Below are 13,551 nucleotides of genomic sequence, written 5' to 3'. Positions count from 1 at the left end.
TATATATTTAATATGTAATAATTTAAAATTAGGAATTTAATATCCATTTCCTCCTTTCAGTTTGATCGGCATTTCTGCCACATTCAATATGGCGGACGCTCCGACGTACCGCTGCAGCGGGTCAGCCCACTCAACGAGGTGTCTAAAAAGGCCTCACCAGTTCTCTGTTGTGAACGCCCTGGCAGATGTCAGTAGCCAATCAGTGATGAAGAAAGGTCAGGGGAGCTTTGCTATGAAACAATGATGAATGATAGTTTGACATGTGTTTAATAGGTTAACTCAAAAACTGCAGATCTGACTCCAAATCCGCCCAAATTATCCCCACCTGCCCAAAGCAATTTTTACCCACAACATCAGAATGAAAACCACCCGATTGGCGGTAAACTGCCCAATCTGGCAACGCTGTTTCAAAAGCAGAGTTTGTTGGGGAAAGAGATATTTGCATGGCTGTGGTGTGTGAGCATAATAGATGGGGAAGTTGGATCTTTTTGCATGTGAATGCTGCACACTCAGAGGATTTCTGTGGCTTGGAAACACCATTACTCTGTCACATTTTCTATTTTTAAAAGTGTGTTTCTCCATTGTGGTTTATTTATGTTTTTTTTTAATTGATGAATAACTCAGTCTTTTTTTAGTGTACGGCTTCCATATTGCTGAAACAAGCAGGCATTTGAAAGATGAACCTCCTAAAAGTTCAGCTTTTAAGCAATTTCTATCTGAAAGAGAAAGTGACTTCCATTATTCAGTTTCTTGACGTAATCATTTATTTACTACCGAATCAACAAAACTCCAGTGAAAGTAACGCGTTATTGTCTTAGAGTAACAAGAATCTGTTTTTATTTTTTACAAATTTAATTTTTCCTAAGAAATATTGCAGCACGGTTCAACTTTGCAACCAGTGAATGAAGCAGGACACGCTGAGGAAATGAGTGAGCTGTTCAGATGTTCTCACCTCTGCTGATGTGTGTCTTAAAAGATACTGAGTATGTTAGAAAAAAGGAAGAAAGTCACATTTGTCTTGCTTAATAAAACTTCTGAATCATTGTGCACAACTTAATTTATTTAGCAACAAAGTTGTGATCATTGGTTGTAGAAATTGCATCCTCCACTACTGGACAAGATGTGTTTCAGTTATATGGTTTTAGTAAAATGTCTGCACAAAATGAGCCAAAATCTGTTATTGTTCTTAGAATTATGTGTGCTTCATCTTTAGAGCTAAAGAGGAGGCGAGCCACCAAGCTTGTTATGAATGGAACAAAGTTAAAAACGTTGTTTCTCTGGTGGCGTGAGTGGCCAATGGTCCATGTGCTGTGGGTCGTTTCTACAACTATGAAGACAGAATAATGTTGTTGTTTTTTAATCTCTGAAAAAGTGGCACTTGTTTTATAAAAAGGCAGACCACAATCTAAACAGAATACTGCAGTATCCATTTGAAGTAAACATTTGCATTTTTGCTGTCTAGTTTAAACATCTGCTCAACAAATTTGGGGTAAAATAAAAATACAACCCAGAAGAGTCCACAACCGGTATCTAACAAATATGAAAAAGGTTTAATCAGTTTCTTAATACTTACACAGTTGTTAAATATAATCAAACATTATGGCAACTCATATTTATCCCTATTCTACAATATAATGAAGTCTCTCAGTCCCACATTTGCTTTGTTTCATGCGATTTTTTTTTTATAATGGTATATTTTTTAACTCTTTTAATCAAAGCTGATTTTAATTTGGGCTTTGTTCGTTGCCACACATAATAAAATGGGAACAAAATTCTGTTTCGCTTTATTTTAAACATCTAAATTCATAAACTAGAAGCCGTGTCCTTATTCTTCTGTTGTTTGAATTGACAGGTTTCAAACGAGGAGCAGATCCCGGCATGCCTGAACCGACTGTCCTGAGGTGAGGACAAACAACTCGCTCTGACATCAGCGGTGTTCAGCTTAACAGATTTTGATTTGGGTTTTAGTCACAGTCTTAAAATGTAATTTTGTTTGAGTCATCATCTAACGAACTTGAATATAAAGTCAAGTATCTCGTCATTTTTAGAAATCAACAGTAAGATCTACAAACATCGTTTTTTCTTGACATCCAACGTAAAAAGTTCACGTCTCTTTCTGTCCTCTCAGGTATTAACGTTATTTTGCTTTAGTTTTATGTGTTGCTGCATTAAAACTGGTTATGTCTTCCCTGAGACAAGTCACAAGTGTGCATCATTTAATGCTGCCTAACCTTTTACGGGTTAAAGAAGGAAAAATCCTCCTTGTTAGAGATAATATAAATTTATTCGAAGCAAACAAAATAATACAAATATGAAACAACAATTTAGTGGTAAATAAACACAACTGAATTGTTTCGTAAGAGCACAGAGATGTTCCTCCTTGCTCTTTGCAGACACTGGTTAGACTCATTTAATCTACTGCAGTGCACGTATAATTGAAGATGGGCCAATTTGAGAAAGTGTTTTATTTTCTATATTATTTTTTATATTTGGTGTGGTGTTTAGACCTGGACGTGGTTATTTGTCAGAAGAGTGCTCTCTGCGGCCCTTGAGACAGATTTGAGACCCCCTGATTGTTTTGAGAGAGAAAAATTGTTTCACATATTTTTTGAACCTGTTCAAGCAAACGAGACGTGATCCTCTGGAGCTCCACTGAGGAAGCTGGGCACCATCACAAAGGTTGCAAGACATTCTGGAGACTCCCTCATAAATACAGTTCGCCTGCTATGGCAGCCCAGTGAGAGATCACTTTAAGGGCCAAAAGGCGGCCATATTGTTTCTGTAGAGGATCAACAACAGGGACATCATTCAGACCTCTAATGAATTAGTTAATGTTCAGCTCCATTATGCAAATTGAATTAAAAGAATTTAAAAGTAGTCCCTCGTTTATTGCGGAATTGTGTTCCGGAATCATCCTGTTGGCTTCTGGGTAATGTAGTCCTTTTGACTGGTGATAGTGTAGGCTTATTGGGACTACAAAATGGCAGCACCTGTCCACAGTTTTTTTTTTTTCCTGTATCCCGTACTGTTCCAATCACGTGAGTAATATTAATGTCGACAATCGTGTGTCGTGTACAATCTTACTTTGAAAAACCACGAAGTAGCGAGGGACTACTGCATTTGTGGAAAGCATTCACGGGAGGACTTAAACAAGAATTTAACAAGATTAACACTTAAAAACAATTATTTGTTTGCTTGAAATTATAGTAAAGGTGTGTCTCAGTCTAACATTTGCTTAATAAAAGGACTTTGAATCAGCTGTATTTTAAAACCCGATTCGCGTAAGCGTGCACGCGCAGAGGGACGAGCCGCTGTTCATTTCTTCATAATTTAACAAGATAAACAACTAAAAACAATTATATGTTTGCTCAATTTTAAAGTCACGGTGTGTCTCAGTCTAACATTTGCTTAATAAAAGGACTTTGACGATCAAATCAACTGAATTTCCAAAGTATTTGCTGCCTCGGTGCTCTGGGATCACGCAGACAGGAAAAAAGGAAGAAGGAACGCCGCTCATTCCTTCGAAATTTAACAAGAAAAGCACCTAAAACAATTATTTGTTTGCTTGAAATTATAGCAAAGTGTCTCAATTGATTTTTTTTTTTAAATAAATGCACTTTGATGTCAAATTAGCTGCATTTCGCCAGGGCGTTGCTGCAAAATGAAGCTGAGGTTACTCCAAGCAGCGAGCAGAACGAAGGTGGGGGAATGTGGCAAGCCAATTGTGTCATTAATAACTGGTGAAGATTGTAAATCATCCAGGACATGGTCAATTCAAAAAAGTTCAAGACAAAAACAATAAAGTATAATAAAGTCCTTTTGTTTTTGTCTTGAACTTTTTTGAATTTGTCATTATAGCCACGTTTACCTATTACGTGATACAACGGCATGCCCTACTGCTGCTACTACCACTACTCTGCTGCCCTCAAGTGGCTGAAAGTGGTACTGCTCTTTGAAAACTGTCAAATCTCAGCCAAAAATTGGTTCATAAATATGGAAAAAATCCATAAATACGTTGCTTCGGCCTATAAGTCGCAGGGCATTAAAATTATGCAAAAAAATGCGACTTATAGGCTGAAAAATACAGTATTCAGGAGATAAAACTTGGTAGTAAGTAATTTTTTTAGTTCTAACATCTTTTTTTTGTTTGTTTTTCTAGCTTGCTATGGGGTTGAGGACCATCTTCACGCAGCCACTCTCCTCCTTCAGGATCATCTGACATGTCTTAGGAAAAAACAGACAATTTCTCACTTTTCTGTCTAACTCATTCAGCCCGGTGTCTGATATATAAAGAACTGATGGTATATAATGTAACAAACACAGAGAGCGAGGGTGCTCAGGGCATCTGTGTCCCTGAAACATGTTTTATTTTTTTTCATGGATTTTTGATGTTCGGTTTAGATATATGGTCCGGTTCATGTTTGTCTTATGATTTCTAATTTAAAATTCCTGACAATAAAAGCAGAAGAAGAATGATACTGCTGTCTGGTTTAATGTAAGAAACCAGTCAAAGTGTTTGGCTCACAGTCGGTGCCACAAGTAACAGAATTTGTTGTCAGTCCTGAAATGTGTGGCTGATTTAAAAAAAGACACGTGCACAGTATTTATGCAAATACATATACGTTTATTTCAGCACTTATCAAAAGTCATTGTATCAAAAAATGTAAAAAAAAAAAAGTTAAACAATTAAAAAAATAAAGATAGAAAAGTAACAGCCTTTTTTAAGTTGCAAACAGCTGCTCAAGTAGCATCAAAATCACTTTAAATTATATTTAGTTAATTCACCATACAATCATGACTTCTCTAATAAATAACAAATGGGTATAAATAGATTAAATAACTCTGACAGCACGGATACTTTTCCTGAGCGGAACAAACGGCGCCTAACGTTTCCCTGAGGTATTCCTTCATTAGAAGCGTCTAATCTCACGTCTCTTTACTAATTTGTGCTGCCGGTGTTGGCGGCTTGTCTTTTGGGCGTCTCCCATCTGCGAATCGACCGTTTGCCATCGATGAGGAAGAAGCGGAGGGAGGACAGGACGCTGTGCGCCGTCATCTTCCGAGCGTAAGTGTCCGGGTTGTCGAGCTCCTTCAGCAGCTGCTCCTTCTGGCTGCTGGTCAGCGCCTTGACTCGCTCGCTCTTTCTCATCTGAGGGCGAGAGAGTACAACGATGGATCAGTGCCAACAAGAGACAACACCTGCTGAAGTTCATGGAAGGACTGCCATTTTTTAAAACTGGTGTCTTCCAAAGGCCTCAGAATGCAGAGAGAGCACATCATCTTCCAGTTTAACTTTTATATTCTTGAAGATTTTATTACAAAGTGGACAATTAGGGTGACTTGATGAAGACCCACCTTTGCTTTGATCTGTGTAATGAGCAGCGGGACGCTCGCCTCGATCTCAGCCAGCATGGAGCAGTTGGGGTACTCCTTCTCCACGTGTTTCAGGAGAACCGTGTAGTTGAGCAGACCCTCGGCCAGCCTCTGGAGACAAGCCTCCTGATCAGAGCAGAGACCCTCAGAATTAAAACCAGTCGTCCACTTTGTCCCATCGATACCAGGACGAAGAGTTAAAGCTTTTTAAATGTACCTTGGTGAAGTTGGAGTCGGGGCATTTAACGGGGAACGATGGGCGCTTGTTGTCCAGAGAGATGTAGTCGACGTTGCCTTGAAATTCTTCTTCAAACTGATTAAAGAAGAAAATATCACATGAAACTGATGCCAGGTTTGAATTTAAGGCCTAATTTAACTAAAGCCATCAAATGAAGAGCTGTGTAAGTCAAAACCTGGAACTATGCACGATTTTATGTGAAATCAAAACTTGTTCCAGACATTCATATATTAAGTATTAAATTATATAAAATAGTAAATAAATTATTATATGTTATTTATGATTAATCTCAGCTGCTATTACATCAAATTTCAGGAAAATATCTGTAAAATAATTACTACAGTATTGCCCATTTTCGAGTTTTCTGACATATATTGTTTGTGGCAGCCATCTTGAATTGGATTACCTCAAATCAGCTCGAAACGTAAATCCAATGATTATTTCCTGAAATTTTCATTGAAACCCAGCGATTCACGAGATATTTTGCTAACAGATAAACCGGTTTGATTCCAGCAGTTACTGAAGCTTAAAGAAAGGTCTCACCCTCTTGGAGTGTGTGATGGGAATGACTCTCAGCTACTACCACACCACATTTAAGGAAAATGTGATATTGAGTTTCAGCCACTTTAATGTTTTTTAAAACTGTGACATCTCAAACTGAGTTGACCCCAAAAGTGAATTTGTAGATGTTCATCCAGTTAATGTTTTCTGAGAGTTCTGTTAAAATCCGTCCAATAGTTCATGAGATATTTTGCTAACAAAATAATATTCCTCACCTCTTTCTCGTGGCGTTTGGTCGGCGCAATGACCTGCTCCCAAATGTTGAAAATGTTCAAAGTTCCCATCAGGTCAGGGGTCTCCTCCCCCTCCTCACCTGAGGTCTCCCCACCTGTGGGCTCCTCCAGCGGCGCTCCAGAGGCGCACAGCTGCAGCGCGGCGAGCGTCACCGCAGCCAGAAGCATGCGCAGAGCTGAGCGTGAATGAGAGGATGAATTAGAGAAGAGACCAAAAGGGAAGTGGCGCTTCATAGAGGAAACACCGCGTGACTTACTGAGTTTGGAGGACATGACGCTGCTGGGAGGTCTGAGGTTCCTCTGATGCTCGGGGGCAGGAAGAGTCTGGAGGACTTGGCTCGTCTCGGAGGGGCCTCCTCATTTTATACACGGCCAAGGGATTTCCCAACCCTCAGGGTTCCCTCTTACGTCATCCATCCGGTCAGTGCAGGTCATCTGGAGGTTTCCTCTGCATCTGTCCATCTTCAAACAACTTTCTCTTTATTTTCATTTTTAACAACTTTTGATCATAGTTGTAAGAATAGATTTATGAATGAGTGACCAAAATTGGAATAATATACGCTTTAAATATAATAATAATATATATATATATTCAACTTTCTCCATCCATCCATTATCTTTTACCCGCTTCTTCCATTTTGGGTCACGGGGGTCGCCGGTGCCCATGTCCAGCAATCACTGTGCGAGGGACGGGGTACACCCTGGACGGGTCGCAAGTCCATCACAGGGCCACATAGAATATATAACTTTATATATAATAATAATAATATATATATAACTTTATATATAATAATAATTTACACCAAATCAGCTGCAGAAGTGAGTAAACTCCCTCAGCTATTTTCAGCCCCTTCATTAAAAAAGGGAACTCCACTTGAACCCAAATTTGTGGCTGAATGTCTAAATACACGTTCTTCCCCTCCGAAAACTCATGAGATAAGAAGTTAATAAAGAGTTTTTAATTTTAATTCATCCAACTTATCGGCCGCCACAGAAAGGCAAAATAGGGGCAATAATGTTTTTTTTGTTTGTTTTTAATTGATCTGTTGTGTGTGTCTGCAAAATATCTCAGGAACAAGTGGACACATTTTAATAAAACTTGCATAAAGTAATTATTTTATACATCTATGACTGAATAAGCTTTGGAGCCTGATTCAAGATGGCAGCCACAGCCAATTTACCTTAAAAACACATAAAAGGCCACAACGCCGTCACTTTTACTGATACTGACCCCACAACTGGTAAGAGCTGAGACTGATTATCATAATATACTTTCAGCTCTAACAAATTGCTCAAAATCTTTGTTTTAATTTTTGACACTAACTATTTGCAGTTAGAATTTGTCTGTTAGCAAAATATCTTATTAACCACTGGACTGATCTTAATGAAACTTTCAGAAAATAATCTTTGCATGTGCACATCCGATTACTGCTTTGATGTCACGTGAGATGACAAATGAAGGTTTGAGAAAAACAGCTATACAACTCATTTCTCAACACAAGATGATACATCTAAAACATGAAAGGTGGCGGGCTAAATGCATCAGCTGGAGAAGAGTCAAAGTATAATTTTGATCAGTTTGGACACAAAAACATTACCTTTTTTTAAAGATTTGCATGTTTATATTGACACGTCGTGGTATACCTTCTCTGTTTTCATTTGGAAATAGTGGACTTCCTTTTTTCACTATGAATAGCCCCAAACAGCTGAACATGTATGGAGTGTTTCCCCATCTTAAAAAAAACGTTTTGTGGTTCCCAGCTATTTTTTAAATACATTATGAGACATATCCTAATGCCAAAAAGAGACAGTGTGTGCAGTTTTATCAAAAGAATAAATATTCCCTAAAAATGCAAATTTTAACCCAAAAATTCAGACCGAATAAAATTATCATGATAAATTTAAATCTTTAATGTTTAACATGTTCAATTTGAACAACACAAACGTGAAACTGATAGGATTATCATAATGTCTGAACATTCATATTGATATTTAGACATGACAGTAATTATAATAATACAAAATACTCTCAAACATCTTGAGCAACAAGACGCCTGAAATGTTAGCAAAATAACATTTAGGTGTTTACTGTTCTATATAGACAGTAAATAAGTGCCCATTTAACTAAATAACATTTTGTTAGCATGTTTTAAACAAAATTATGTTTAAAAATTCAACAAAGTCTTTATTTTTGTAATCAAATTAAAAGACTTTTACTAAAAACATGAAATTTAACATCTGATATATTCCCAATTAAAAACTAAATGTCTGCACAGTTCTGCAACATTTAAACTCAAACAAGACATTTCTCCCAAATAATAATATCAAATAAAAATTTTCTAGATCCACAAAACCTGTTTGATGATTGAAATAAAAAAAATTAAACAAGAACAATATGATAAGTTTTATATAAATACTGTAATTTCCGGACTATTGAGCGCACCTGAATAAAATCCGCGCCCACTCAATTAAAAAAAAAAGTGTACATATACAGGCCGCACTTGTCTATACGCCACGGGTTTCCATGTTGTACCATGAGATATTTACACAGAATAAAAAAAAACAACCCTTTTTTAATTAAACATGTACCATAACATACACAAATACATAAAGTAAATGTTTAATTTTCAGAACAATATCTGTAAAACGGCTGGTTAAAAAAATACAAAAAAACATTAACCTAGTTTGGTAATTTCATTGGTCAGATTTTTTTAACCTTTTATTTATGAATGTAGTCTCGAGCCACAAGGACCCACGTGTATTGGGCAGCTATGTGAGCACCCGGGTGTGATGATGATAAACGTTTTGACGGCATGAAGCTCGTTAGCCCGTCCAAAAAAAAATAATAAAATCCATAAATTATCCACAGCACTGTATAAACTGTGAGGTTCAAAACGTGTGAAAAAAGTAATGGCTCATAGTCCGGAAATTACGATATGTACATAAAAATGAGTTTACTACATTTTGAATTTAAAGAGCTAAAATACACTGTTAACATTTATAGATATTTATACATTTCGGGGCAAAATAAATGACCAAACATTAATAAACATTTTGTGCAAAACTCATATGACACAATTTAACCATTAAATAGTGGAGGCCTAAATGTGTTTTTTTTTTTGTGTTTTGTTTTTTTTGACATTTGTGGAAAATCCACTTTGAAACCCTAAAATACGTTTGAATCCAGTAATTATGTAGGAAAAATATGAATAATAATGGACTGTTGTTGGTTTTTTAAACTTTACTGAATTTTATAAAGGAAAATAAAGTAACTAATGGTGTTTTTCTACTGTCATTTACTTGAAATCTTTATGGAAAACAAAACTTGACTTCTAAGTTTCAATGCTCTCGAAACAACTTGACCTTATTTTGAAAAAAAAAAAAAACTTGATTCCAGTAACTTGTGATGTAATGTGTTTGTAAAAGTGCACTTTCTATTTTTGTCTTTTCTCAACAGCTTGCTCTCAACTATTTCAGAAAAAGACCGCACGGTGTGGCTGCAAGGTAAACGCAACCTTTATTTATACAGGTTAATCAATTAATAATGCATAATAATAATTAATGAATGTAACAAATAATTAATAAATAGATAATATATGAATGAATAAATAAAATAAATAATAAAAATAAATAATAAATAATAAATAAATATATAATAAAACACATTTTTAATAATAAAGTAAATAATAAAAATAAATGAATAGAGGTTAATAAATAAATGAATTTAAATTATTAGAGCAAACGTCCTAAAACATTATTCTGTTACAGTAAAACTTGACAAAAAAACTTCTTCAAATAACTTTTTCTTTGAATGAACACAATGATTTATTTCTATGTTTATTATTATTATAATTTAAATATGTTTTATCTCTGTTCAGTTAAGATGGGATCTGGTTTTCTGAGAAACCAACTTAAATTTGACACACACACACACACACACACACACACACACACACACACACACACACTCGCTCTGACTCAGCTTTCTTGAGTCTAAAAATGTTTCTAAAATGACGAGGTGTTTGGATTTAAAAGATATGATTCTTATTTTTCCTTTCAAAATGAGCCTAAATGATGCAACTTTAACATCTCTGTTTCTCAATCCAAGAAAAGTAATTTCTCAAAAAGTTTGTAGCACATTCCTGGAGTGTTAATGTAGGATTTCTTACATTTTACACTCAAACATGAGCATTTTACTCCTCATTAGAGCTAAAAACAGTTCTGCGTCATACGAGAGCTGCTCGTGTTTCTGCTAAATGATGACAGCAGAAATGTCTCTGTTCAGTCAGGACGTTGTTATTTTACTGTTTTTGTAAAGCAGGATTTAAAGCTGCTGAACTTTAAATGTACAATTGAAACCAGAAGTTTACATACACTAATTAAAAAAGACACATGCATTTTTTTCCACACTGCCTGATGTGAATAAAAAGAAACATCAAAAAGCAGATTAAAGTTTGTAAAAGCACACAGGGACAAAGACCTTCATTTTTGGAGACATATCCTGTGGTCTAACAAAATTAAAACTGAACTGTTTGGCCATAATGACCATCGTTACGTTTGGAGGAAATAGGGGGAAGCTTGCAAGCCTGAGACATCATCCCGACTGTGAAACACGGGGGTGGCAGCATTATGTTGTGGGGCTGTTTTACTGCAGGAGGGAGTGGTGCACTTCACAATATAGATGGCATCATATGAGGAAGGAACATCTCAAGACATCAGCCAGGAAGTTAAAGCTTGGGCGCAAATAGGTCTTCCAAATGGACAATAATGACCTGAAGCATACTGGTTACAAAGTGGCTCATGGACAACAAAGTCAATGTTTTGGAGTGGCCAAAAATCAAGAGTCAAAAATTAATGGACAAAGCTGAAAAAGCATCTGCGACCAAGGCCTCCTACAAACATGGCCCAGTTATACGTTATGTCAGGAGGAATGGGCCAAAATTCCTGAAAACTATTGTGAGAAGCTTGTGGAAGGAGATCCAAAACATTTGACCCAAGTCAGACAGTTTAAGGGCAATGGTACCAAATACTAATGAAGTGTATTTAAACTTTTGACTTTGAAGAAAGTAAAAAAAATTGTCTTAAAAAATTCTCACTCTCATTATTCTGGCATTTTGCAAATAGAAAACAATTTGGTGATCCTAAGTGACCTAAAACGGGAAAAGTTTATTCTGATTTCGCGTCAGTGTGGGGGAAAAAATGCATGTGTTGTTTTAAATGGTGTATGTAAACTTCTGGTTTCACTGTACATCATTTGCAAAGCAGCCTAAGCGATGACTCTCAGCTGAACGTTAGTTCTCCATACAAGTCAATGAGTAATCACATGACTTGAAAGATAAAAGAGATGACACCAATTTAAACCTTTCACAAGAAAAACTCACTTTTCTGACATTTATTTCAGCTGAATCACACCCGACGGGCTGCACCTCCCAGATTAAGCAACAGGATGATTTGCTTGCATTCTTATGATTTGACCTGATAATCTGCAGTTGTCTCGTAAGCCTTAGTTATAATAATATAATTTGATGTTGTCTTTGGCTACTGTTAGAAAACTTGCTAAATTTATTTTACAAAGAAAACTATTATCCATACACAGAGTCAAGACTTGACTGTAATGTTTAGATTAAAGTGAAGTTTAATTAATTCATTTTATTTGTTTAGCACTAATTCACAGCAAAAGTTGTCTTAGGTCACTTTACATAAAAAAAATCACATACTTAGAACAAAACATGCCGATCATTAAAATGTATCTGTATCTAGGGAAGCCAGCAGATTTCATTGACTCTCCACTTGGTGACAACCTGATCAGCAGGTGGAGACAGTGGAAAGGAAAGACTCACGTTTAACAGGAAGAACCCTCCAGCAGGACTGAGCTCATTATAGGAACCCCTTTGCCTCAACAGGCTGGGGATAGAGGGGACAGGAAAGAAATAAAGAGAACAAAAAGACTTAAGGGAAAGCTCAGGAAACCCAAACCCACTCTAACTATAGGATTTATCAAAAAAAGAAAGTCTTAATCCCAGTCTTAAAACTGGACAATGTGTCAGCCTTATGGACAGAAACTGGAAGTTGGTTCCACAAGAGAGGAGCCTGACAACTGAAAGATCTGGCAACTCTAGGAACCACAAGTAAACCCGCATTCTGAGAGCGAAGTGCTCTGTTAGGAAAATATGGAACAGTAAGATCGGTAATATAATATGGAGCTAGGCTGTTGAGGGCTTTGTATGTTAGAAGTAAGATTTTCAATTCTATTCTGAATTTACCATACCATTTTATTTATAGAGCACTTAAAACAGCGACAAGGCCAACCAAAGTGCTGTACAGACAGAACAACAGACAACAAACAAAGCAAAATACAAAATGAAGTAAATCAGAATATAGACATAAAAACGATGCAGATAATAAATATGATGACTAACCAGTGTGCAGCGTACAGGTTCAAAACACAGATCATCTGGTGTTGAAAGCTACTGAATAGTAGTGGGTTTTTAAACGGGACTTGAAAACCGAGAGGGAGGGGGCCTGTCTGACAAGCAGAGGTAACTCGTTCCAAAGTCTTGGTCCTGCTACAGAGAAGGCCCTGTCACCTCTGCGCTTAAGACGAGTTCCTGGAACTGTGAGGAGCAACTGGTCCGCTGACCTCAGGGAACGTGGTGGGACATACGGTTGTAGCAAATCAGAGAGATGGGGGTGGGGCGAAACTGTTCAGCGATTTGTAGACATACAGGAGTATTTTGAAGTGGATTTGAAAGTGAACCGGTAGCCAGTGCAGTGAGGCCAAAACTGGTGTAATGTGCTCTCTTTTGCCTGTACTGGTTAAAAATCGGGCTGCTGCATTCTGGACCAGTTGCAGTCGTGCAATGGAGGTCTGACTGATACCAAACAGGAGCGAATTGCAGTAATCAAGCCTGGATGTAATGAATGCATGTATTACTGTCTCCAGGTCCTTTTTGGACAATATGGGCTTCAGTTTAGACAGCCGCCTCAGTTGGAAGAAACATGATTTAACAATCATGTTTATATGATTATTAAATTTCAGAGAAGGGTCCATTATCACTCCCAGATTAGTGACTTTTTGTTTTTCTGACAGGGATAGAGTGGAAAGGTCGATGCAGTGGTTTGTGATTGTGTCGTTGGGAGGGAACA

The 13,551-nt window shown here is 36.9% G+C and overlaps 2 protein-coding genes across 2 annotated transcripts in view; one reads left to right on the top strand and one right to left on the bottom strand.

Annotated features, from left to right (window-relative positions):
- tomm7 (translocase of outer mitochondrial membrane 7 homolog (yeast)) overlaps positions 1-4,478 on the top strand; it is a 6,087-nt gene extending 1,609 nt beyond the window's left edge. The window contains exons 2-3 of the mRNA XM_037693486.1: positions 1,853-1,901; positions 4,160-4,478. Coding sequence (XP_037549414.1) covers positions 1,853-1,901; positions 4,160-4,175 — 65 coding nt within the window. The 3' untranslated portion in view covers positions 4,176-4,478. The remainder of the gene's footprint in view (positions 1-1,852; positions 1,902-4,159) is intronic.
- Positions 4,479-4,844: 366 nt separating this feature from the next.
- Positions 4,845-6,678, bottom strand: LOC119426113 (interleukin-6-like). Its single transcript, XM_037693672.1, has 5 exons — positions 6,663-6,678; positions 6,388-6,581; positions 5,591-5,686; positions 5,356-5,499; positions 4,845-5,149 (listed from the first exon to the last, which is right to left on the bottom strand). Exons 1-5 carry the CDS (start codon positions 6,676-6,678, stop codon positions 4,940-4,942), a joined length of 660 nt encoding a protein of 219 aa, XP_037549600.1. The 3' UTR covers positions 4,845-4,939.
- Between the last annotated feature and the right edge of the window lie 6,873 nt (positions 6,679-13,551).

Source organism: Nematolebias whitei, chromosome 19, assembly GCF_014905685.2.
Source record: "Nematolebias whitei isolate Nwh7 chromosome 19, NemWhi1, whole genome shotgun sequence".
In the NCBI taxonomy this organism is placed as follows: Eukaryota; Metazoa; Chordata; class Actinopteri; order Cyprinodontiformes; family Rivulidae; genus Nematolebias; species Nematolebias whitei.
Note: the sequence above shows the minus strand (reverse complement) of the source record. Positions and strands in the feature narration are given on the sequence as shown.